The sequence below is a fragment of the Bison bison genome, unplaced genomic scaffold (assembly GCF_000754665.1).
Source record: "Bison bison bison isolate TAMUID 2011002044 unplaced genomic scaffold, Bison_UMD1.0 scf7180017863790, whole genome shotgun sequence".
NCBI classification, from domain to species: Eukaryota; Metazoa; Chordata; class Mammalia; order Artiodactyla; family Bovidae; genus Bison; species Bison bison.
The window spans coordinates 1,029,205-1,053,864 of NW_011494362.1; the positions used below are offsets into that span (position 1 = coordinate 1,029,205).

Here is a 24,660-nt window from a genome sequence, read left to right on the forward strand (position 1 = left end):
AGTGGGCAGCGGGGTGGTGTGGGGGGGTGTTGCACCACTTTTGGTATTTGCCTGGATTAGGTCTGTTGGTGTAAAAAATGTTCCATCCTGTAGTCATCCTCTTGGTCTTTTGTTAAGAAAGAGTTGTTTTCTGTTTTGTTTTTTTTTTTGGTTTGTACCTGATGGTGCTTCCAGGTCATGGGTGGCTCTAGGTCCCAGGATATATGACAGGATATTAAACAAATAAAAAAACTACTCAAGAAACTTACTGCTGGATTGTTCCTTAAGTCCTAAGTTCTCCAGTTGGTTTACCATCTTCTCATCACCTTTTAGAGTCTACTTATAGTTGCTTTTATGTTTTACTCTAGAGTTCTTGGTTGTAATTAGCAGGAGGAATAGAGTGGAATGCATTTATTCATATCTGACCTGAACCAGAGGCTCCTTTCTCAGGGCTTTGATTAATTTCATTGTCTGTAAACATACTTATTTTATATTCTTTCTGACAATTCCACCATATGACTTTCTTCTGTTGTACTGTTTGCAGTGACTGCTGACTCTTGCTTTTAGTGGTTGTTCGTTTGACTTATGGACTTAAATAAGTAGGGCTTTCTCTGTGTCACAGGTTAAGGGTATGTTCTTCTAAAAGTGTTTTGCATTTTGCACTTACTCATGTCCATGGATTGATGTAGAAGATCTTGGTTTCAGCTGCTGTAATCAAAATTGTGTGATATTGGTGAAAGGATGGACACATAGATTAATGAAATACAAAATCCAGAGATTGACCCATGCATATAGATAATTGATTTTTTGACAAATATGCAAAGGCAATTTAATGAAGAAAAAATGGTCTTTAAAAAAATAATGCTGGAACAATTGGACATGTATATTAAAATTTTGATCTTGACTCATACATTATATACATAAATTAATCCCAAATGGATCATAGACCTAAATGTAAAACCTGAAACTATAAAACCTCTAGAAGAAAAAAGAAAAAAAACTTTGTAATCTTGGGTTAGGCAAAGATTTTTTGCTGCTAAGTCGCTTCAGTTGTGTCCGACTCTGTGTGACCCCATAGATGGCAGCCCATCAGGCTCCCCAGTTCCTGGGATTCTCCAGGTAAGAACACTGGAGTGGGTTGCCATCTCCTTCTCCAATGCATGAAAATGAAAAGTGAAAGTGAAGTCGCTCAGTCGTGTCCGACTCCTAGAGACCCTATGGACTGCAGCCTACCAGGCTCCTCCGTCCATGGGATTTGCCAGGCAAGGGTACTGGCGTGGGTTACCACTGCCTTCTCTGAAAGATTTTTTAGGACATAAAAAAAAATATAGATAATCCATAAAATAAAAAAATCGATCAACTAAGCTTCATCAGTACTGAACACATCACTATTCAAAAGATACTGTTAAGAGAATGGAAAGACATGCCACAAGCTGGGAGAAAATATTAGCAAACGGTCTTCAAAGGTCCTCAATGGCCTCCTCTACCACACAGAGTTCTTTAGAAGCCAAGTCCTTGGGCTGATGAAGTTCCTGAGTGTGACAGTCAACTTTATGTCACCTTGACTGGGTTGTAGTTGTCGTTGTTCAGTTGCTCAGCCACGTCTGACTCTTTGCAACCCCATGGACTGCAGCATGCCAGGCTTCTCTGTCCTTCACTATCTCTCGGAGTTTGCTCAAACTCATGTGCACTGAGTCGATACTATCCAACCATCTCATCCTCTGTTGCCCCCTTTTCCTCCTGCCCTCAATCTTTCCCAGCATCAGGGTCTTTACCTGACTGGGCTGTAGAGTGCTTGGATTAAACAGTGTTTCTGGGTGTGTCTGTGAGAATGTTTTTTTATGAGATTAGCATTTGAATCTGTGCACTCAGTAAAGCAGATTTTTTCCCTAATTTGGGTGGGCATCATCCAATCGGGGGCTTGCAGCAAACTAAGAGGTTTAAAGAGAAGTTTGCTTCTTTTGCCTCCTGTCTTCACGAGCTGTGACATTGGTCTTCTCCTGCCCCCAGACTGGGATTTTCACCTTTGACTACACTGGTTATGAGGCTTTTGGACTACAATTAATCATTGGTTTCCCTGGGTCTCTAGCTTGTAAATGGCAGATCATGGGACTTCTCAGCCTCCAATTTAACACTGACAATCTCTTTATATCTACACTTAACATTTCTATATGTCCTATTGTTTCTGTTTCTCCAGAGAACCATGACTAATACACTGAGTCTTCAGAAGGAAGAAACACTGGACATGTTTAATGTGAAAGAGAGATACAGTCTAGGAACCTGCAGATCCAGTTTCTGTCTTCTAGATCACTCAGGATACCTACAGGGAATGCAAAACCAGAACAAAACAAACAGAACTCAAAGCAATAAGTATGTCTAGATTTGGTGAGAACTTATTCCCCACAAGAAAGGAATAAGCTTAAAAAGAATTCTAATGATGCATGCATCATTTTAACTTGGGGATCACACTCTGCATATGCAGTCTCATTCAGCCACCAGGTCTGTTATTGGCTCAGATAATAGGAAGTGGTAACAGGTTCAGTTTATATATCTTAAAATAAATGTCAAACCTAAAGGAAATCAACCCTGAATATTCATTAGAAGGACTGATGCTGAAGTTGAAGCTCCAATACCTTTGGCCACTTGATGCAAAGAGCCAACTCATTGGAAAAGACGCTGATTCTGGGAAAGATTGAGGGCAGAAGAGGGCGATAGAGGATTAGATTGTTGGATGGCATCACTGAGTCAATGGACAAGAGTTTGAGCAAACTCCGGGAGACAGTGGACAGGGAAGCCTTGTGTGCAGCAGCAGTCCATGGGTCATACAGTCAGACATGACTGAGACAATGAACAACAAGAAAATAAATGTACCCTTGAAAGGCAATTTATTGTTTTGTGTGTACACACAGGTCACTCTGGTCTGTTCGTTCAACTCAGACACCTATGCATGCCTGCTCAGCAGCTTTAGTTGTGTCCGACTCTTTGAGATTCTTTGACGGTAGCCCGCCAAGCTCCTCTGTGGGATAATACTGTACAAGGCAAGAATACTGGAATGGGTTGTCATTTACTTATCCAGGGGATCTTCCCAACCCAGGGATCAAACCCGCGTCTCCTGCATCTCTTGCATTGCAGGCAGATTCTTTACCCATTGAGCCACCTAGTCGGCATTTTCACTACCGTCTGAACCCATCCTTCCCTTAACAGAGCCACTTCTTTCCTTGAAGGCATACTAGACTTGATAACTTGCCCCTAGCCAGGCTCCTAATCTCTTCCTCAACCTTACAGCATATAAAATATTGGGCAATGGTTGTATATTTGGTGTGTGTGTTAAACATCTTAATTTGTTCAACCATTCCTCAAAGAATTTAGTTTCTCATAAAACCTGTATTTGTCATCATTCTGATCACTCACTCAGGCAGATTTCCTTAGATGACTAGGTCGCATTTTCAACTCAGCAGGTAGTACCTTCTATCCCATATGTAGTGGAGGACTGCAACCAATCATTTGGACTAATTCAAGGTGACATGCCATTAGAATGCAATAGTCACATAAAATACTTTTAGAGCTTGCAGTCAACTATCACAATATAAAAGCAGAGAAGTTCCCTGGAGAACGCTGATGGAGAGTACTCGAAGGCTGAATTCAGCCTCTCCCCATCTTTCTTCCCCCATCCAATCCGTGAAGTTGCATCTTGTGACCAGCACCAGTTGGACATTATTTTGTGTTCTGCTAAGATGAAGTCTGCTGGAGGAAGCTGTTGAGAGAGCTAAAAAGCCAGCTTCAATTACATTTAGGGGTTCTGAGAGGTTTTGTCTTAGAAACTCTAAATGTGAAGGACACAGCAGTGTCCACAGACATGGCTTATTGAAGGCTTAAAGAAATCATGTTTATCCAGATATAATTTCTGACTCCCCACTGTCCAAGTTATGAATTTTGATCTTTTATTAAAAAATTTAAAGTTATTACACACATGAAACTGAAAATTCTTTTTGGAGGTAGGTAGGGTCATAATAGGGAGAAGGAAATGGCAACCCACTCCAATATTCTTGCCTGGAGAATCCCTGGGACAGAGGAGCCTGGTGGGCTGCCATCTATGGGGTTGCACAGAGTCAGACAAGACTAAAGCGACTTTGCAGCAGCAGCAGGATCATAATAAAACATTCCAAGAATGCACTAGGTGAGGTTCATACTGGCTTGTCTCCAAGTTTATGGTTTGTACTTAGAAAATTTCTTATCAGAAGACCAGGGACACAGCTTTAAGGTTGAGTTAACTCATATAGTGTATCCCCCAGTTAGAGCTGCTTTTCTTTCCCTCCATTAATGACTGCCTATTAAAAGATGATTTACTTTGAAATTTGTAACTAAGGGTCTCTTTCAGGTTACTTTGCTAGTAAGTTTTGTTCCTAGTGATCACTGTATATATAGTAATCACATGATCACATTTAATATTCTGATGGTTTTATTAACAAGTATATAATACATATATTGCATACTGTATATAGTATATGAGGACTGTACAGTACAAATTTATGTTCACAGTTTGACATGACAAAATGTCATTACTGAATTCCCATTGGACTACAGAGTAGAAACAGAGAAGGAACATTAAACATTCACATCTTTAGTAAGAAAGATTACCAAAATGTTTCAGTATTTGCAAGTATACTAATGCATGCTAAAAACCTTTACCCATTCAGTCTTATTAGCTTATAAAATATATTACACTTTATTAAAAATTTCTGCATAGTTTATACAAGTATTAAAGTACTGTAAATGTAATAATCCTGCTATATTTGCAGGTATGGTTTAAGAGATGCTAAGCAGAAAGATTATTTTGACCCTCTAACACTAAGTACATAACAGCAAAAAAAAAAGTGCTAGTATTTGTAAAACATAATATTGTTGTAGCCCTCGTTTAATGCATGTAAAATGGCTTTGTAAATGTATTATTTAAGTGAATTTGCAATCATTTAGAAATTGTTAACCTTGACCAAGAAGAGAATAAAGACCACTCTGAGCAACTTCATGCATGACAGTGATTCCTTCAAGATGACTGTGTATTTTCAAACCAACCAAATTATTTTAAAACCTTAGACCTTTGAGATTGTCTTTTAAACAATCTAATCAGGAATGATGTGCAGATATACAGTATCAGCAATATAGTTTTTCAAATTCCACATTAGTGCAACACTGAATAGTGCAGATGGGTGTTTAATAAAATATACACATACATATAGAGTTCCCCTGTAAATCTGTTCCAAGGCTCTGGAAACTTCTGGTATTTAGCCATTTCCTTAGTTGAACATAGCTATGCTGCTAACACATTCTCCAAACCAGGTGATTTAGAATGTTAATGCCCATTTATGACATAGGTTCACATTTTAGAACTCTAAAATTATGATGGTTGCAGATTTAATTTTTCTGACTTCTGCCCCAGGAGGACACTTGGATAATCATCAAAGAAATTCTATAACCAACAGAATTTATACAACACCAACTTCATGTTTACAAATCATTCTCATCAATTTAAAATATTAAAAATTAAAATCACCATTGATAGTAACATGGCATATCATTAAAACCACATGTTCAAGGGTACCTTATCTTGTCTTGGAGGTCTTCCACAATAACAGCTAAAAATTACTAAGATACTAAATTTCTCAACTATCATATTAAAATACAAATATATATAAAAAAGGAAAATTTGGTTAACAGCCAATTGGTAACTGAAGTATAAAGGCAAGCATGGGAACAGAAAAAAGCTTCCTGGGTTGCTTTATTTTCAGAGTTGAAGTGTATCCTTGTTATGAAGTGTATCTTTGTTACCATATCTAATCAGTTGAATACTAATGTAATAAGTCTTTGCAGGGTCCTGCTTGCTTTTTTGAAAAAAATTTAAATATGCTATAGCAAACACGAATTAAATTTCATGAGAACCCATGAAGCTTTCTATCAGCTGGACTTTGACTCAAAGCTAATTATGCAAAGATCAACTTTCTACCCTTTTTTGACTCTTTTCCCATCCTCAAGATGGGTTAGAACATGCACAAACTGGTTAGCTCATTTAAAAAAAAAAAAATGTTCTTTGCACTCCAACTTTATTCTTCGGTGTGTTGTGGAAGAACCATTTCAAACTATCGACACTTTGGCATGAATGTGACTAAGCATCTACAATATAGACAATACCTACTTTTCCAAGAGCCATTTTTCAAAAGAAATCCCTCAATTCACGTCATAGTTGCAAAAAAAAAAAAAAAGCCTCATAAGGATGGTTTAATATTCTAAACAAATTTTGCAGTGCTTAAGAAAAAAATAAAGAAAATAAAACCAAGTGCCACATAACAAATTACTCTGCATTTCTCAACTACATCTCCTTTCAGTTGGATCTGAGGGCTGATAAGCGGGATCTCTTAAGTGCGCAGTCCCTACAACTCACTTTTATTAACATGGCGCCATCAAAGTAAGCTCCCCACACGATCGCAGGCCTCCAGAATCACTCATGCACTGATGTTTTAAAAACAACTGAACAGTATATTCCTCCCAGTTACGGTTGCGTTGGATCCTGAGTTGTGGCTGGGATGAATCTTCAGGATTCCGTCCTTCTCTCTGCTCCTCCTTCCTTTCTCGAGGGATGAATGCGCATTTACTTACATGCACCCACACTAGACCACCGTCGCCCACTTTCTTCAAATTTAGGACCAATGGCATTTCTATGCGTAGATTATTTTTATTGGCATTTACACTATGGTGCTCAAAAGCCTGCTTTTGAAAAACTTCCCCTAAAATAATGGTGCTATTAATCTTCAACATAAACACGAGTCATTTTCAGTTTGTTCTTTCCTGATGGGATATTTGATAATGACAGGAGATCGCCAGCTCCGACAGTAAACATTTGGGAATTTGAGCTACATTTATGAATCCCTGAACTGTGGTTTTCCAGATTTTTCAGAAATCAAGAAAGGTATGTGTGCTTCACAACTATTTATATTTACAAATAGTGTCACTCAGGTCTTAGATCGAAGGAATCTATTAAAGCATTAGCAGACGCTTATTTATGATATGTGTTTTGAACACAGATGACAGCCAATTAGGCACTTTGCAGCTCAAACAGAAAAGTTTCCATATGAAGGTTCCATGATTAATTGGATAGGGGAACACAATTACCACTCAAAGTTTTCCTGTTTGCAAAAAAGCTATTAAATAGGTGGGATAAAAGAAGGCCATTCATATCCTTACCCAAAAGATTTTTTTTATCATTTCTGGGCAGATATTTTTGTGGCATTCCTATGATCAACGCTTGGTGATCCACATTAAGGACATTGTAGAAACGGAGACAGGTGCATGGAGAAGTCCTTTGCAATAGGATTCTGCACAGCTGAACATGCAGAGAGACTGAAACTCTGAATGCTCTGCCCAGCTACAAAATGATGAAGTCTCACCAGAAAGCCCTTGCCCAGCAGGAATAGATGGCTTCCTCCTCTGCCCACCCTGCTCTGCTTCTGTTCCATGCCTCTTTGCTCCAACTCCATGCTAGGCAAATAGAGCATCCATCCCCTCAACTGACAGACATCACCCACCTAAATCAGCAGCTCTGGCTCCCTTCCCAGTGGTGGCAAAGACCTCCCAAGTAGCTGCAGGCACAAAGGAGGTTAAAGGATGTACATTTAGATGAAGTGACAAATTCAAGTTGACAAGCCAGATACGTGAAGGACAATGGAAGAGCTGACTGTACTAGCCAGACAGCTGGCTGCAAGTCTAGGTATCTGTGAAAGCTGATGCCCTTCTTTTTGCTGTGGAGCACCAAACATGATCACAGGGCACATAGGTCTGGATGTCTCTGGCAAGGACTAGCAGGCTGGATACTGTACGTCTAATACATTTACTTTGATGTTCTCTTGAGGAATACATGGAGAAACCGACAATTGGTTATGTTAGTTTACATGTTCCCTTGTTTTCATTACATTAAACGTATCTCTAAGAAGGGTTTGCTTAGCATCCCCAGAAAAAAAAAAAGTGTTCACATTCTTTAGGTCTGACCCGTGGTAAGGAGAGGAGGGAGGATTAGAGGATATTTACTACTGACCATATGGAAGTTTGAATGATATAAATTCAGATTCAGACCAGCTGAATCGAAATTAAAATGTACATGTAAAAAATGAGTTAGCTGATGGGAAGGAGAATAGAGAGAGAGCTGGAGGGTGGGGGGCCACGCTGAGGCGGGCGGCGGAGGTGTTCACACGAGCATGTGGCGCTTCCTGTGCAGAGCAAGGTGGTCGGAGCGGGAGAAGCTGCGGTCACAGTCTGGACACTGGAAAGGTTTGATTCCAGTGTGTTTCCGGAAATGTCTTGTGAGTTCATCAGACCGAGCAAATTTCCATGTGCATCCTTCCCACGTACATTTGTAGGGTTTTTCTCCTGCAGAGAGGTGGGGGAAAGGAGCTTATTTTTTTTTCTAATAACAAAAGGATATTAACAATTAAAGACAGCAAATATTTTTGAGGTAAAGCTCTTGACAGTGGGAAGGGAGTTTGGGGGAGGAATGCATATGCGTATATGCAAGGCTCAGCACCTTTGCTGTCCATCTGAAACTATTACAACACTCTCAATAGGCTTTGAGCTTAGTCACTCAGTTGTGTTTGACTCTTTGTGACCCCATGGACCATAGCCCACTAAGCTCCTCTGTTCTTGGGATTCTCCAGGTAAGAATACTGGAGTGGGTAATCATTCCTTCTCCTGGGGATCTTCTCAACCCAGGGATTGAACTCGGGTCTTCTGCATTGCAGACAGATTCTTTACCATCTGAGCCACCAGGGAAGCCCATGTTAACAGGCCGTACTCCAATATAAAATAAAAAGTTAAGAAAAATAGCTCTTGACAAACATTATTTCCAAGATATGATCAAACATTTGTTCCTCAATAATAGTGCCGTATGAATGAACCACTAGGGGACATACAAGAAAAAGAAACTGTCTTAATATGTAATTGGCTTTCTGGTCCCCAAAAGGGGGGAAGAGTGGATTTTTAAGAGTTCTTAAAGCATATTGCCTGGAGAATCCCAGGGACGGCGGAGCCTGGTGGGCTGCCATCTATGGGGTCACAGAGTCGGACACGACTGAAGCAACTTAGCAACAGCAGCAGCAGCAAAGCATATTTATGGCACTGAAATCCACTCTAAGGGGCTACTAAATACTTTTGGGTTTGCCCTCAATATTAGCGACAAACTTGTTCTTAATACACAGTGATCTGTATTTGCCAACCTTCAAGTTGTAAACCTATTTAGGAATTTAGCTACATGAGGCATTATCCATTCAATGAGAAGCCCAAATTCAAAGTCTGTGGGATTTTCTTATTCAATAGTTTTCTAAAAATGTAAAGTCCCTTAGTCCCTATGAACTGAAATATTTGTCAGGGATTTCAACATTTTGCTTTTTGATTAGACAACACCACCAATGCCTAAGTATAATGCTTTAATGAAAACAGAGTAATTTCTCCCCACCCTGTCAGGGGATGTCAGGTTTCTGCAACTCTCTCCTGGGCAAGGATAATTCACAGGTGAGAAAAAGAAGACCCTTGTTGGGGAGTCACAGGCTTAGTTGGTAAAGAATCTGCCTGCAATGTGGGAGACCTGGGTTTGATCCCTGGGTCGAGAAGATGCCCTGGAGAAGGGAACGGCTACCTACTCCAGTATTCTGGCCTGGAGAATTCCATGGACTGTATGGTCCATGGGGTCGCAAAGAGTTGGACAACTAACTGAGTGCCTTTCACTTACTTACTTACTTACTTGTGGGGAAGTCACAAGGACAGTCAGTATGAAGGTCTTTATTAATAAAAAGGCAGCTAACAGCACTTTTACCTGTTTAAACTAGTAATAATGGGTAATGGGCATCACAGATTCATTTCCATTTACTGTCTCCTCAGTTTTCCAGAAACCTTAAAGGACTGCCATTCCTTAGAATTTCGATGATACTCAGAATTTATCCTACCTACTTTATTGCACAGAATATACATGTAAGAGATAATTTTTCCTACATCTAAATTGTTATCCAAATACCCAGTGTCTTTTTAATCTTATGCTGGCATGTGGTAACATCCACCTCTCAGGTCCCATTCATGCCCCTGGAGAGGCATTCCCGAATCTTTGGGTGATCCCCTAACCGCAAGGTTGCTGCCCTCAGCTCTCTCCACAGTAACACTGTGAAGAAACCGAAGGACAGTTGTGTGCAGGATGGATTCCTCTGCCTCCTCTGCAGGATGTACTAAAAAACTTCACTTCCACTCTGCCAGACACTTTAGTTCCTTTCCTCTTCCGAATCCCAGATTGTTCTCTTTGTAAATATTTCTAACCAGAATGACTCACAAGGCTCCAAAACCCCTACATTCTGTGTTAAGGAAATGTACAGAGAGGCAGATGACTATTATGCTAGATTTTCACATCGAAGACTTTAGGTCATGTCAGATGAGGCCTCCCATAAACATTAATCACCACTGCTAACTGCAATTAGTCAGGTTTGTTTAAAATAGTTTTGTATGAATTCCTTAAGATGTTTTGTTCATGAGCCCAGGGGACAACTTTGTTTTCTTCACCTATTTAACAGTTTTTATAAGATCTGCCTCGCCTGCTCTACATTCAACACCTGGCAAGCTGGAAAATACCCTAGAACAAATATGGCAGACAATGGCATACAAGCTCCCTCACTTTTAGAAGATGATAATTACCAATATTTCTTTACTTTTCTTCCCTTCAATGACTTCCATTTCCATTTGAATTCCATTTCTATTAACTGTTGCATTTACTTGTTCTGCATGAAGAACTATTCTTTAACATACAACATTTATTAAATGACAGCCTACATGAAGGCCACATCTTTGATAACACAGGCCCATGGTTAAGGGCACTTTCCCCTCTGCTCCCAGTGGAACCGTCATGCCCTTCTCTCCCTCTTACTACAGAGACCAGAGAACTGCACGTGGTTGTGAGAGACCTTGTTATGCAGATAACCCTGACTATGTTCTATTATAAAAACACATCATCATCAGAAACATCATTCTTCACAACTGACGACAGACAGCTGTAGCTGACTATGGTAACTTTCAAGATGCCTGAAAAAATTTCTCTGTAGTAATCTCTCAAAGACGGAACATTTAACACTCCATTCCAGTACTTCTTAAGAAGGTAAATGAAGCGAGTCTCTTAATACCTGTATGTGTTCTTCTGTGTGCTTTCAAGTGAGAGCTTTTAGTGTACACTTTGTTGCATCCGTCATAATCACATCTGTGTATTCTCCGCTTCCTTTGTGTGTCTGGGGATTCCACAGGTAAAGGTCTCTTCCCGGGCTGCACGATGACTGAAGGGTGATTCCTAGGAAAGCCAATGTCAAATGCAAAATGGTGAGGTGCAAGATCCTTGTCTTCAGGCTACCAAAAGCATTAACAACACCGGGCAGAAACAAACAAACAAAAAACCCAACAAAATAAACAGAAAGAAATTAGCTGATCAACCCAAGAAGCACTGCTATATTCATTCAACAAACATGGAGTGAGCACCTACCATGAGCCAGGCACTGTGCTTGGCACCGGGACACAAAGATGAATAAAAACAGGGTTCCTGCCCTGGAGGAGCTCACACTCTAGGGGGAGACAGACATGTAGATAAGTAATGACAGTAAGAAGGGTTAGGTGCTATGCTAGAGGGAGGTGTGGAGTGCTGGGAGGGTCTTTCCCTCAATAGAAATTTGCTTTGCAGAATTTGGTGGTCGGAGGCTAAACACTGTACTTCTTGTCTTCTCACAGGCCGCTCTGGTTTCTGTTTACTGTTCTTTCGGGGAAAACATAAGAGGTCAAACTCCTAAGTCTCAGGCAACCACACTGTAGGATGTATCTATTTTATCCTCTATGTAACTGGCATTTAGTTTGAGTCTCTTAAAGAGACTTACATTTGATTTTGATCTTCAAAAAAAAAAAAAGTTGGCATGCTGTCTTAACAAACTCAGACCTTTACTGTCACTGGTATTCCTCCTTGGGAGAGAACTTGAGGCAGGGCTAGTGGTCAGGCGAGGGAGCACCTCACCCAGAACCCAGGTGCAGCTCCAGGGCCCTCAGCAGATGCCCGCCATCCTCCCCACCTTCCTGGCTCCTCTCCCACACCCGCCTTTTCCTGTGCCTTCATACCTTTCTGGGGTGGGGGGAGGGGTTTGAAATAAAATCCTGTTAAACATCATTACTATGAACTTCCTCTTTTTCAGAAAGGAAGTTGGTGGAGAGAAATGGCAGATGAGGAAGAGCCAGGAAAAATTTGTAGTTTTCTCAGGCTTCTCCTGCTGATTGATGTAAGTAATTAACAAGTTCTAATCCATCCATTCGCTTCCCTAATTACTAATTACTTGATACATTACAAGCTTATGTAGTTGGTCTCTAACTGGGACAAAAGACAAAGTATGAATCTAAATTTCTTAAAATGTTATACAAGAACATAGGGGGCAGGTAGGGGGGAAAGACTGGTGGAAAGGAAAATAAATACTTAGTTCCTGAAATAAAACTTATTTATCTTGGTAAAAATATATTAATAAATACATCTCTTATCAACAACTTTTTCAGGCACCCAAAGAAGTGACTAGGAAGAGAATAAAAAGGTTCATTTTATCTCGAGTGACCTTACTTATTTCTCAATTATTAGCAAAGAAAACTGTGTGTTTTTCTATTTTTTTTAAACTGTCAGTTTTGAGTATCACTTAGTACTCTTGCCTGGAAAATCCCATGGACAGAGGAGCCTGGAAGGCTGCAGTCCGTGGGGTCGCTGAGGGTCGGACACGACTGAGCGACTTCACTTCACTTTCACTTTACCTTCCTACCCTGATGCTTAGAGGGACGATACGGAAGAATGAAGTTTAGCCAGTTTAGATACATGGAAAAGTGAACATGAACTAGTGGGGGGTGGGGGTGGGGTAGGGAACAAGGACTTCAGTTACATAAATGTATAAGTAACAGAAAATAGGTAAGTGAAGAGATTTATGGACAGTTTTTTTTTTTTAATATAAAAGCCCATTATTAAGATCCTTCAATAAAAAAAAAAGTTTATCAGTTTACTTTAAAATTTCAACTTTAATGTCATGACTCAAAATTTTCATCTTAAGAGAACTTTAGGAAATAAAGTGCTGAAGGAAAAAAATGAACAGTTAAATGTATCTTATGTGCTTCTGAGACACTGGGAGAGAATCCCAGATGAGTTCAGAAGTCTCTCCCAGTTATTAGATTTTAAAGGTTGGGAATCTAATAGTTTCTGGGTAGTAATTATGATCACTGTTTCAGTTACTCACTTTGTAAAAATGTCAGGCTCAAAAAAGGTACCCTAAAAGGTAGACCCCAGGCAAGGTAGTTACATTCTCCGTGCCTCAGTTTCCTCTCTGTAAAATGGGTCTATTAATCGGATCTCAGAACGCTGCTGTGAGTGATGCACACAAAGCACTTAACATTTGGTCCAGATGAAAAATCTGCTCAAAGGTAGCTGTTGATATTTCAAGGTTCAGAAATCCACTTGCAAACTTCGTCCTTACAGTTGTCTAGTCTTGAGGAATTTTGGGGGGGATGTCCTAACACCAGACCATGAATCTCTACTCTAGGGTCCAGAGATGCTGGCAGCATTGGAAGTCAGTAATACTCTTGAGAGGGGTCAGCAGTCCATCTTGAAAGGGCAAGACATTGGTATAGGTTGAGGCTCAGGATCTTGGGATTTCATTCATCCTTGCTCTCTTCACAGCTTATTTTTAAGGAGGTTGTTTTGAGATCTTTATAAGTAGGAAGTTAGAATACCTAGTAAATACCAGAGACCTGGTCATTGTTTTGAATTAAGCTGATCCCTCTTTTTAATTTTTCCGCTGTTTATTAATGGCTGCACTGGGTCTTCACAGGCTTTCTCCAGTCATAGGAGAATGAGGGCTGCTCTCTAGTTGGGGTGCAAGAGCTTCTCACTGAGGTGGCTTTTCTTATTTTGGAGCACGGGCTCTAGGGTTCGTGGGCTCAGTAGTTATGGCCCACAGGCTTAGTCGCCATGAAGCATGTGGAATCTTCCTGGACCAGGGATCGAACCTGTGTCCCCTGCATTGGCAGGCAGATTCTTAACCACTGGACCATCGGGGAAGTCCAAGCTCATTCGTGTGAAGTTTGCTACAATTTCATGCACACAACTCAATGGGGAAACCTGATCTTCAAGATTTTGTTCTAAATACACTTTCATACATGTAAATAAATAACAAAAGGAATCTGAGTGACTTTATGAATATTTCTAAAGGTACAACTTTATGATTAAGCAAAATGGATTTCAAAGCTGTAGTCCTCCCCTGAAAAGGAATGGCTTCCTAAGGCAAATATTGGGGCTGCCTCATTGAAATGGTACCAGGCATTTGGTTTCCAGTGATTCTTTCCTGGCTAGCTGGTTTCCTATGTGGGCTGCTACTGGGCATACTCCAAGACATTACTTAATCACATCTGTGAGAGAATTACTTAAAGAGTACATGTTCCAGTTGTGGCTACTCTGTTCAATTTTCTGAGAGACAAAATGCATTCTTAGATCAGCATTAGAAGAAGCACATTACTCATTAATCATTAAAAGCCATTTAACTTGAGATCATCAAAAGAATATTACTTAAAAAAGAGATGCTTTCTTTTCAGCAGCATTCAGAGCACAGAATATTGCCTTCAAATATTCTTCTTCGGAAATGTGTTACATTGTAATTCATAATAACTTAGACTTTGGAATAACCCCTTATAGTCAATGGACCCCTCCCTTTGTGAGCAGCTGGCTTTAGAGCATCTTTTTTATCATCTGTTCATGAACAATTACAAGTGCTAAGCCATGTTACCAGTTACCTTGCAGAGACATACCTCATTCTAAAAAAGAGGCAATTCAGCCGTGTCCATTTTGGTTTGTTGTTGTTTAGTCACTAAATTGTGTCTGACTCTTTGCGACCCCATAAATTGTAGCCCACTAGGCTCCTCTGTCCATGGGATTTTCAGGCAAGAGAAGTGGGTTGCTATTTCCTCCTCCAAGGGATCTTCCTGACCCAGGGATCCAACCCATGTCTCCTACATTGCAGGTGGATTCTTTACCACTGAGCCACCAGGGAAGCCCCCCATTTTGGTTGGTCTGTTTTTCCTTCCACTCAAGTACAGAAGCAGATGCAACTGGCTAGATATGATCTAAAACTGGCAGGAAGAGCACACATCTGGAACCAGGAGATCAGCCCAGGTGCCCTCTGCTGTTGTTAATGGTGTGATCACAGGAGACTCACTATGTCTTGGCTCATCAGTTCTCTATTTGCTCTGACTCTCACATGCTTGTTTTGGGAAAATGAAATAACTCCTTTGAAAACACTTGGAAAAGTTCCTTTTTTTTTTTTTTTAATTTTGTGGGAAAGGAGTGCTATGCAATTGTGAAGGATAACAATGAAAAGACCATCAGACAGTCTCCCTACTGGTGCAGCTGGGGCAGGAGATTCATTTTCTTCTTCTCATGTATCAGAGAGTGGATGAACTCCACCCCCCAACCACACCCCCGCAAAAAAAAAAAACAACTGATTTGGTTCAAATGATAATTAACCCATGAGCTATTACGAATGCACCTACTTGGGTTGAATGTAGATACAACCAGAATTTATTTGAAGTTCCAGAAAACAGCTGTTCTAAAACCAGAGAATTCATATTCTGTTACAGAATTTGTTATATAAGGGAGAGAGGAATGCAGAAGATAAAGCAGAAAGGGGGGCAGAAAGCTGGAGAAAAAGTGATATGGGGAGGAAAGTGACAGAAGGGAGTCTGAGGAGACAATAACTGTTGTACTTCCTCTGTACTAGGCAGCTGGTCCTTAAACCCGATGTTGAAAGGACCATAAGAAAAATTAATTATAACCAATAACGTAAATAAAGAGAGAGCAGGGGCAAAGGACTAAGTGGCTAGGCCAAGGTCACACATATGGCAGAGAGCAGAGCTGGGATCAAAGATGTTGGGCCCGAAGATGATGTCTGTACCTACTGCAAGCTCAGCCCCCAGTGTAAACCCTGGGAGAAGTCAAGGATAGTGCAAACCACAATAATGACGTTATATAGCCCGTGTGTGACGCCCTCATATGACAGCAAGTTAAACCACTGTTCAGGTGCCCGGATACTGATGGATATACAGTGTAAACTTTCTACTGGATGGCATTCTAAAGCAGATTGAACATTCTAGGGCACACACAATGAAAAAGACTGGAGAAGGAGTTCTTTCAAAGCCAAGCTTCTCTGAGCAACATTGTCAACTTTCTGTTGCCATAGGACTGGTTTTGGAGAATCTTTCCTGGGCTTTGTGGTTGGCCTGAAATTTCTGATCAAAGCCATACCCCATCACAGAAACACTGTGCTTTATAAGAACTGACAATAGGAAGGACAGTGATCCCATAAAGAGTTTTCAGGATCCAACCTTAAGTGGGATATCTAGAACACCAAATTCAATCCACATTGGGATAAAGATGATGGGAGGACTATATACACATAGTCTGGAAGGACAGAAAAAAACAGGATAAAAACGATTTAAGGGGTAAAGTGGCAAAATGAAGGGTGACCGATTCACTGAAAAGTGACACAAGGAGTATAACAGAGCACATTGATCTGGAGAGATTCCATCTGGCCCAGGGGCTGCCCCAAACGACCAGGCGGTCCTAGCAATCCACACCACATCCCTCGTCGGAAGCTCGGGCTTCCATTCCAGTTCTGAGATGCACGCTGCTATGCAACTGCCGGGTAGACCTCAGTATACTTACTCTTGCAACAATGCTTGCGGGGGGGACACTGAGTTCATTAAAGGGGGTGACATTTCTTCGGGATAATAATCTGTCCTCTGTGGTTCGATCCCAGGTTCTATTTTAATTTTTTTCTGCAATATAGGCTTCTCATATGATTCAATTACAGGTACTAAAAAATAAAAATAGAAAAGTTACTCTATGTACACTTTACCAATGTCAGCCTTTAAAAGTTTATCCCACAGCTTCTAGCTACCACACTCATGTGTGAGTATCTACCTTTGGCAAAATGACAGCAGAAATGAACCTGGGGCTGGAATTCTTACTTTGTTAGCAAACACTATGTAGGAAGTTGGACTTTTAAGACATGGCCCCCAGGGGATTTCTTCCTTATGACTTTTGGTTATCTCCTTTTACAACCACCTGCTGCCTCTGACCAATCAGTAAACAAGCTGGCTTTTAATAGCAATTAGTTATCACATGGTCTAAAGCAGCCATCTCCAATCTTTGTGGCACCAGGGACCGGTTTTGTGGAAGACAGTTTTTCCATGGACTGGGGTGGGGAGTGTGGGGTGTGGGTGAATCAAGCCCGTTACATTTATCATGCACTTTATTTCTATTATTATGTCAGCTCCACCTCAGACCATCTGGCGTTAGAGCCTGGAGGCTGGGGAGCCCTGGACTAAAAATAATTCTTAGGAGACTTTTGCACCTAGAACCATGCTGGCATTCAATAAAGCAAAATGTAAAGTCAAGATTCTTGTTATCCCAAAGTTGACAAGTACATAGTGAAACTAATCGTTTCATGGCATTAAACAACAGACAGCCTGATTCTTGGGAGCTCTTCCAGGATCAACACTTAGAAAAAGGAAATGCCTCAGGCAGTCTCTCAGTCGAATATTTCCTTTTCAGAGTACAGCAGTTCTCCGCCCCTTGCTTCCTCTGCTCCCTCAGACTCCCTGGTAGTGAAGACCTACAAGTCCGGATTAATGCGGGGTGGAGAGCGCGGGGGCGGTAGCAGTGTGGATGAGTTGCAGAACAGAAAGGTACCTTGCATGCTACTACTGGAATTTTCCATCTCCTCCGACAAGGAGACCATGAGCGGCTGCTGGAGGTGGCTGGTGTACATGAAGGGGACAGGCTGCACGACGACGGGCTGGATGACGGGCAGGATGCCCGGGCTCCGGATGCCGTGGCGGGACAGGGCCGCGGCCATCACCGGCGGCATGGACAGCGGCACGCTGAAGGGCTGCACGCCGGGCGGCGGCGGCGGCGAGTACTTCTTCCCCGGCGGGCTGGACGAGGGCAGGCTCAGCCCGGGCGAGGCGCGCCTGTGGGAGGACTGGAACTTCAGGGAGGACGGCGAGTTCCCGGCCGAGGGCGGCGAGCTCCGCTTGTTGACTGTGAGGTCCACCGGCTCCATCTGCATCCCGTGAGACAGGCCTTCCGGCGTCTGGAAGAACTTATCCGACAATGGCGTGGAGTAGATGACGCCGTACTTGTTGGGCTTCATCGACTCCATGTAATTAGACGGGTATGACTATTAGAAAAGACAGAAACATGTCAACGGACAGGTGTGTTTGCGTGAAACATGAAATAAGATGAAAATACACAACAAGGCACATTCAGTTACATGGACTTTCATAAATGGTTTGGATTTAGATATATGCTTGACACTAAAAAAATACCGTTAAAGAGTTGGTCTAATAAACGTAGGCACTAAAGTTAAGGTGGTAACTATGTCACACACAAAAAATCTCAAGTTTAATTCTACACACTGCTACCGCCCCTGCGCTCTCCACAGTGATGGCCACATCCAAAGTTAAGATTGATGATGACACCTGGAAAAATTCTAAAACAGGTTATAAAAGGCTTATGGGCCTTCTCATTAGGAGTTGGGATTCACCAAGAACCAGCCAAGCCAAGGAACCTTATTGCTTTTCTGATGGGGTTTCTTAACTGGCAGGAATACCCTCCTTGGCTTTAGTGTGCTCCACCTGAGCATAAAGACATAGAACATTCCCCATATGCTCGTGGATAACATGGACAAACAGAGCCACGTGCTGGTGCCTTGGGATGCTCTCCAGCCACTGACCAATCCATGCTAAGGTGACCACGAATCCTGGCTTTAGTGCTAAATGTCTGACATCTGAGGAAATGCCTCAGTATCATGCAACTCAGGATGGCTAGTCACCCCACACACTTATATACAGAAGGCCACCCACACGAAGGTGATCATGTCCTTGGCCCCGACTTGTTCAACAGATTTATTCACAATTTGAGACACTGTAGAAGATGACTTAACCTCCAAATCTGAGGATGACACAGAACTACAAGAAAGAGCAAATATAATAGGACTCAAATAAGGACACATGATGTTGGAAGGGACTTGCATACAAGCCGAGGCTTTGTCCTCTCTCCTCTTGCTACTCCTTTATCGAGAGACTGGGGGACAACCTAACAAGATACTGGAGGTGAGATAAACAGTCCTCTTCCAAACCTAAGATCTGTTCATAACTGACTTAATTTATCTTCAAATACATTCCTTTCTTATAATATCAAGATAATGTAACTCTCATTTACCAGGTTGAACTATTAATCAATTGTAATTGCACACTATGGGTACTGTCCTTGGCCATGGAATTCATTAAAATTACTTCTATTCCTTAAGTAAAATTTAAAGTCTGTTGTAGAATGCTTAAAAAAAATTAAACTCAACATAAACCCTTTACTTGCATGCATTTTAGGGGAACATATTTTCAGTGGTAACATGTCAAGTCTGCCTGCAGAGGATTACTTATATTTCAATGTTTTATAGTAAGAGTGAAAAATAACATACTGTGCCTCTCTCCCAGCTCTAAAGTTCGATGCATTTGTGATTCTGAAGCAACACTAGCTCACAATGCAACTGAGAAAACCCACTAATGGGAACTTATAATTGAACAGCTTAAATGCACTATTAATTTCTGAACCTTCCTGGCCCCTTCGGTGGCCACTAATATGAGTTATTAATAACTGGGGGACAGCAGTGGTTTTGACTGGGATTACTGAGATCACACCCTTTCTTCTCTGGGCCTCATTGGGTGAATCTCCACCTGGCTATGCATCCAACTCATCAGTGCGGCTTTAAAATCCCATTCCTGCACTTTCAAAATAACTATTATATTCAAAAACAGTTCTATAAAAAAAGGCAATAAAAATTACTAAATAAATATTAGACATGCAAGTGTCATGAGGATATGTCAAAACTGGATATTCATCTTCTAGGAGACTGTGATGTTAAGATTAGAATTGGACCCAATGAGATGCCTATGAGATGAACTTAACACACACAGTGGTCCCAGAGTCTTTTCTTCCTGCTGTATACGACAGGTGTTTACTTCAGTGGGCTTTGATGTTATCAGGTATTCTTCAGACTTCACTAAGCACACAGATTCACCTGGGAATCTTGTTAAAATGCAGATTCTGAGTTACTGGGGAATGACTCAAGATGCCATAGACTGACCTTGGACTAGCATAGCTCTAAGTGATGAGATCTAGAACAAAAACACCAATTTTTATTACCAACGTTTGGTAAATTATTTAAATGCAATTTAAAGGTGGGGAGGGAGAATTTTCACTAATAATATTGCTTAAAAACCAGGACATGAGGATATAAAATCAGGAAACACAAAACAAATTGTTGTTTTTAAAAATAGTTTTGAATTATGTATCGAAGATCAAATGAAGACTATTTCTACCTTTCTTTAGAATAAGACACACATAGGTGCAACACAAGATGAGAGGCTCAAAATATACAGTAATATGAATATGCAATAGATTGAAACTGAAATGTTAAAAGAGGCAAAAGCAAGAGGCACAAGGTTTGTGAACAGAAATTACACATTATGTACAATGAGGGCTTAAGGAAGTAATTAACTACAGGAGGAAAAAAGATTTCTCCTAGTTCTAAAGTTTAGCCAGCTTGATATAATTTTCTAAAGGGCAAAAGTTCTGGTACAAGAAACAAAAACTCCAGGAAATGGGAGGCAGTGTTCATTGTTTCTACTCACAGAAATGTAGCTTCTCCCTTATTTTCAGCCCTAGTCTTCAAAGACATCCCTATGACCTAGATTTTAATACCAAGTTATTGGCAACCACATCGGAAGCAAGACGAGGACTTGCTGTCATTGCTGGATTTTTCTATCTGTGGGGTGAGTTTAAGGAGAGCAGGAATTTAGAACCTGGGGGATTTGCAAATTTAATAACAGTCTCAGGTTTCTCAAGCCATAAAGAAACAGCCACACAGAGCTGAATTTTATAAACATTATGCACAGTTTTGCTGAGAGTCTTCCCTCCCATGAATGCCCCCTGTCCCCTACACTGGACACGTGGTCTTTGGAAGGCTCCAGGGCTAAAAGCAGGGGGGCTGTTTTGTGTGCAGGGGCACACAACTGAGTCCAGTGTTAACTATTTCTGGTCTGCCTGCTTCGTCTGAGGGTGAAGAAATGTGGTTCTTCAAACTGTCTCACTAGCAAACTTCACAGCAATGTTTACCAGAACCTTCTATGAGCCATGTTTACTTTAATCATTTGGGTGGAGCACATAAGCCACTGCAATCAGCTTGCAACAATCTGGTTCTCCACAGCATAAGGACTGACACAGGGCTTGCCTGGGGTGTGTGCCTTGGGTGGATACACACTGGTAATAGTTGCTTCCTCTCTGTTCCAGAGCATTCCTGTGTTCTAATGAAGCAATGCAAATAGGTATGCTTGCACCAGCAAAATCCACATCAGCTGCATGAAGTGATGAAGCAGAAAGGTCCTCTGGCCACTGCTGGGCATCCATAGCCCTACTGACTCCAGCAAAGGTCTCCTCCATTCCTGACCCCCACTAAGTGCAGCAAGGGGGTTACTTTCCCAAAAGGTCTGTTATTAAGAAGGGTTCTTTCCCTCTGTGGTAACATGCATTCAAGTGTTCACACATCCATGACGTGAGTTATTTACTTGTCGTGGGTTATTTAAGTGTCAGTGGAGTGGGAGATGATGGTCCAGCCCAAGTGCTCAGAGAACACTGGATGAATGGATGACGTTAATCAACATCTCTCTGAGCAAGCTTTTACCACTGACTAGGCTCAGCATAACAATTTTTTGATTCTCAAAAAAAAATTTTTTTTTAAGTATGATGAGGAAAAAGGCACAGGGTTTGGATAATTTTCCAATGCTATCACTTCCTATGAAAGTGAGAACTAATAGTTTCTCATTTTATTGGCAATAGTTTTGGTGAAGTTTTCCATTACAAGATGGTTTAAGTGGACGGAGTGACTGCATGAAACGTGGGTGAGTCTCTGTTTCACTATTCATTAATATGAAAAAAAAAATGCGACCGTCCGTGACAGGGCGATGGCAAGTCAAAGGAATCTTCATACCAAGGGTGGAGTCCCAAGTGCAGGAAGGCGCGGTGCATTTATAAACAAACTCTTTGGAAACAGCAAATGTCATGCCCCTCTGTGCAAACAAAAGTAAAAAGCTCTCTTTCTACCAGGCTCAGAAAAGTCATGAAAAGTTTCTGTTAGAACACGGCAGAGGGACTACTGATTTTAAGTACTTCTTAATCTGTAAGGACTCTTTTAGATGATAATTTTCATTAAAGAAAAAAATACACCTTCTTCAGAAGTATTCTTCCTTTAGGAACAGAAGAATATGAAGGAATACTTTAAAAAATTTTATTTTCTCATTTCCTGAATTAAATTCTAGTTTTCAACCTCTTTGGCAGTATTGGTAAAAACAACTCCTTTACACATGCATTTTATATACACCTGCCATTTCATGTTTTACATATAAGTATCGCCAATTTTATAAATAAGAAAAAAATAGGAGACTCAGGGAGCTGCTGATGGCTTTGCCAGCAATGCATTGACAATAAGTAGCAGAGATCTACAGCACAGAATGGGTGGGTGGGGGAGGGCGTACTCTGCTCCCAGTTCTTGAAAATCTTAATAGGATCGACAATCCAAAGTCTAGTCTGCCTCAAGGCACAAGGTTTAGTGAGCAGTATGAAGGTTTATACTTCATATAAACTTCTTATACTTCAGTAAGAGAAAAATGACATTTCCTCACTTTCTCTGAATTATAGCAAAACACCAACCAGGCAGATTATTTTTACTCTTCTTAACTTTTAGGGAAAAGGGGTGAGAGAGGGGAGTAAATCAGAGTAAAATATTTTTGTTCATATGTGGAATTGAAGCAAAAACCAATCTTACATGTTACTGCTTCATGTTTAGAACACTGACCTGAATAAACAAAGACCTCAACCTTTAGGTCAAAGGCAGAATGAAAAAGAGAAAAGGAATAAAGGAACAATAAATCAGATTTCATATACTTCACCTATGAAGGTAGGAAAAATAAAATTTGAAGATTTAAGAGTGGAAACAAAGAAACTTCATTGTAAGGACTGGAACTCTCTTTTGGTGAAACAATATAATTAAATTCTATAAGCATCAGCAGAACTTGAAAACTAGAGCATGAAGGAGAAAAAGACTATTAATTGCAAAAATACTTCCACATATTTTAACTCCATGCATTAATATGTTACAGCATTACAAGTACAACTATTACAACAAATTCATTTTATTTCCATTTTTTTTCAGCTAAGTGCATTTCCTTGTATGGTAAAGTTCATTTTAGCTTTAAATTAGGCTCTTGTGACACATTCTCATGCTTGATTAAAAGCTCTGGAAGTATACTGAATAGTAAAATGCATCACTGATGGGCCTACATCATTTACCAAATTAATCATAGTCTCCGGTACTAAAACCCTATTCATATTTCAAGGATACAATTAATGGGAACATTTTATACCTTAATATTCCTCCAGTATGATCATGCAATAGTTGGGGGAAGGGGTTGATGACAAAATGAGTACCATTAGAAGCCAATTTAGCTTTTTGATTAATAAAATTCTTATTGCTCCTTATTATCATATGGTTATACAGCTGTCAGGCAAGAATGTAAATGCTATTTCCTTAAAGCCACTCTGACTTAACTTTTCAGCGTACACAGTGGTAAACACTGGCGCAGAAATCTCCATGGCAACCCAGTTCCAAGGGCCTTGGAGTGACCCCCATGTCTCGTATAAACAGTTTTGGCAGGAACCTCCATAGCCAGCGCATAAGGATGATCTAATTTTTGCAAGCGTGTCATTACCAACCTTCAGAGCCACAGCTCAGGCCAAGTTTTTCCCCTTGTGAGTATTTTCCAAGCCCGAGGAAGAAAAGAGCAAGACAGAGTTGACAGCATGGCCGTGTTATTTCATATTCACTAAACCAGATCCCCTCAAGTCTCAACCACTCCCGGCTTTGCAGTTGGACACCTTTCTGTTGTCAGCCCTGTCCAGCCTCCACAGTGCTGGTGTTGAACCTCTATAAACACACAACTGGACTCGTTACTCCTTCCCTGGTGGTTGACAAGCATGAAGACCCGGCTAGCTTAGCACTAAAGTGTTGAAAGAGAGGGTGAATGTAATTGTCTCCCAGCCACCACAGACTCTTCTGAGTGAAACAAAATTCCATTCTCAGGGTCAAGTTCTTTCTCTAGTTTCTCCCAAGTCACAGCTCCAAGAGGCTGCCTGCTTGGAGTTTAAGCAAATCATTTTATTCTTAGTATATTTTTACATGCAAAATGATCAAAGATTTTTTTCTCCCAATTTTCATCTTTTTAATGAGTTTTGTGAAGGATATCCTAAGCACTACGTGAGGCAAAATGGAGTCTTTTTTTTTTTTTTTTTTGGTTTCCAATCCCAAAAAAGATTAACATTCACAAACATGTTTAAGAAACTCCTCTATATAGTCTGGGTGGTCATCTTGAGTGAAAAATACCTCTAAGTAAACTCATTCTTGATGAAGATTTCTTGTAGGTACATTTGAAAACTGCTTC

General features: G+C 40.7%; 1 protein-coding gene across 1 annotated transcript in view; it reads right to left on the reverse strand.

Moving 5' to 3' along the window:
• Positions 1–4,415: 4,415 nt before the first annotated feature.
• Positions 4,416–24,660, reverse strand: part of KLF3 (Kruppel-like factor 3 (basic)) — a 28,471-nt gene continuing 8,226 nt past the window's right edge. The window contains exons 3-6 of the mRNA XM_010833595.1: positions 17,798–18,287; positions 16,769–16,919; positions 11,178–11,338; positions 4,416–8,394 (exon numbers count right to left, since the gene is read on the reverse strand). Coding sequence (XP_010831897.1) covers positions 8,213–8,394; positions 11,178–11,338; positions 16,769–16,919; positions 17,798–18,287 — 984 coding nt within the window. The 3' untranslated portion in view covers positions 4,416–8,212. The remainder of the gene's footprint in view (positions 8,395–11,177; positions 11,339–16,768; positions 16,920–17,797; positions 18,288–24,660) is intronic.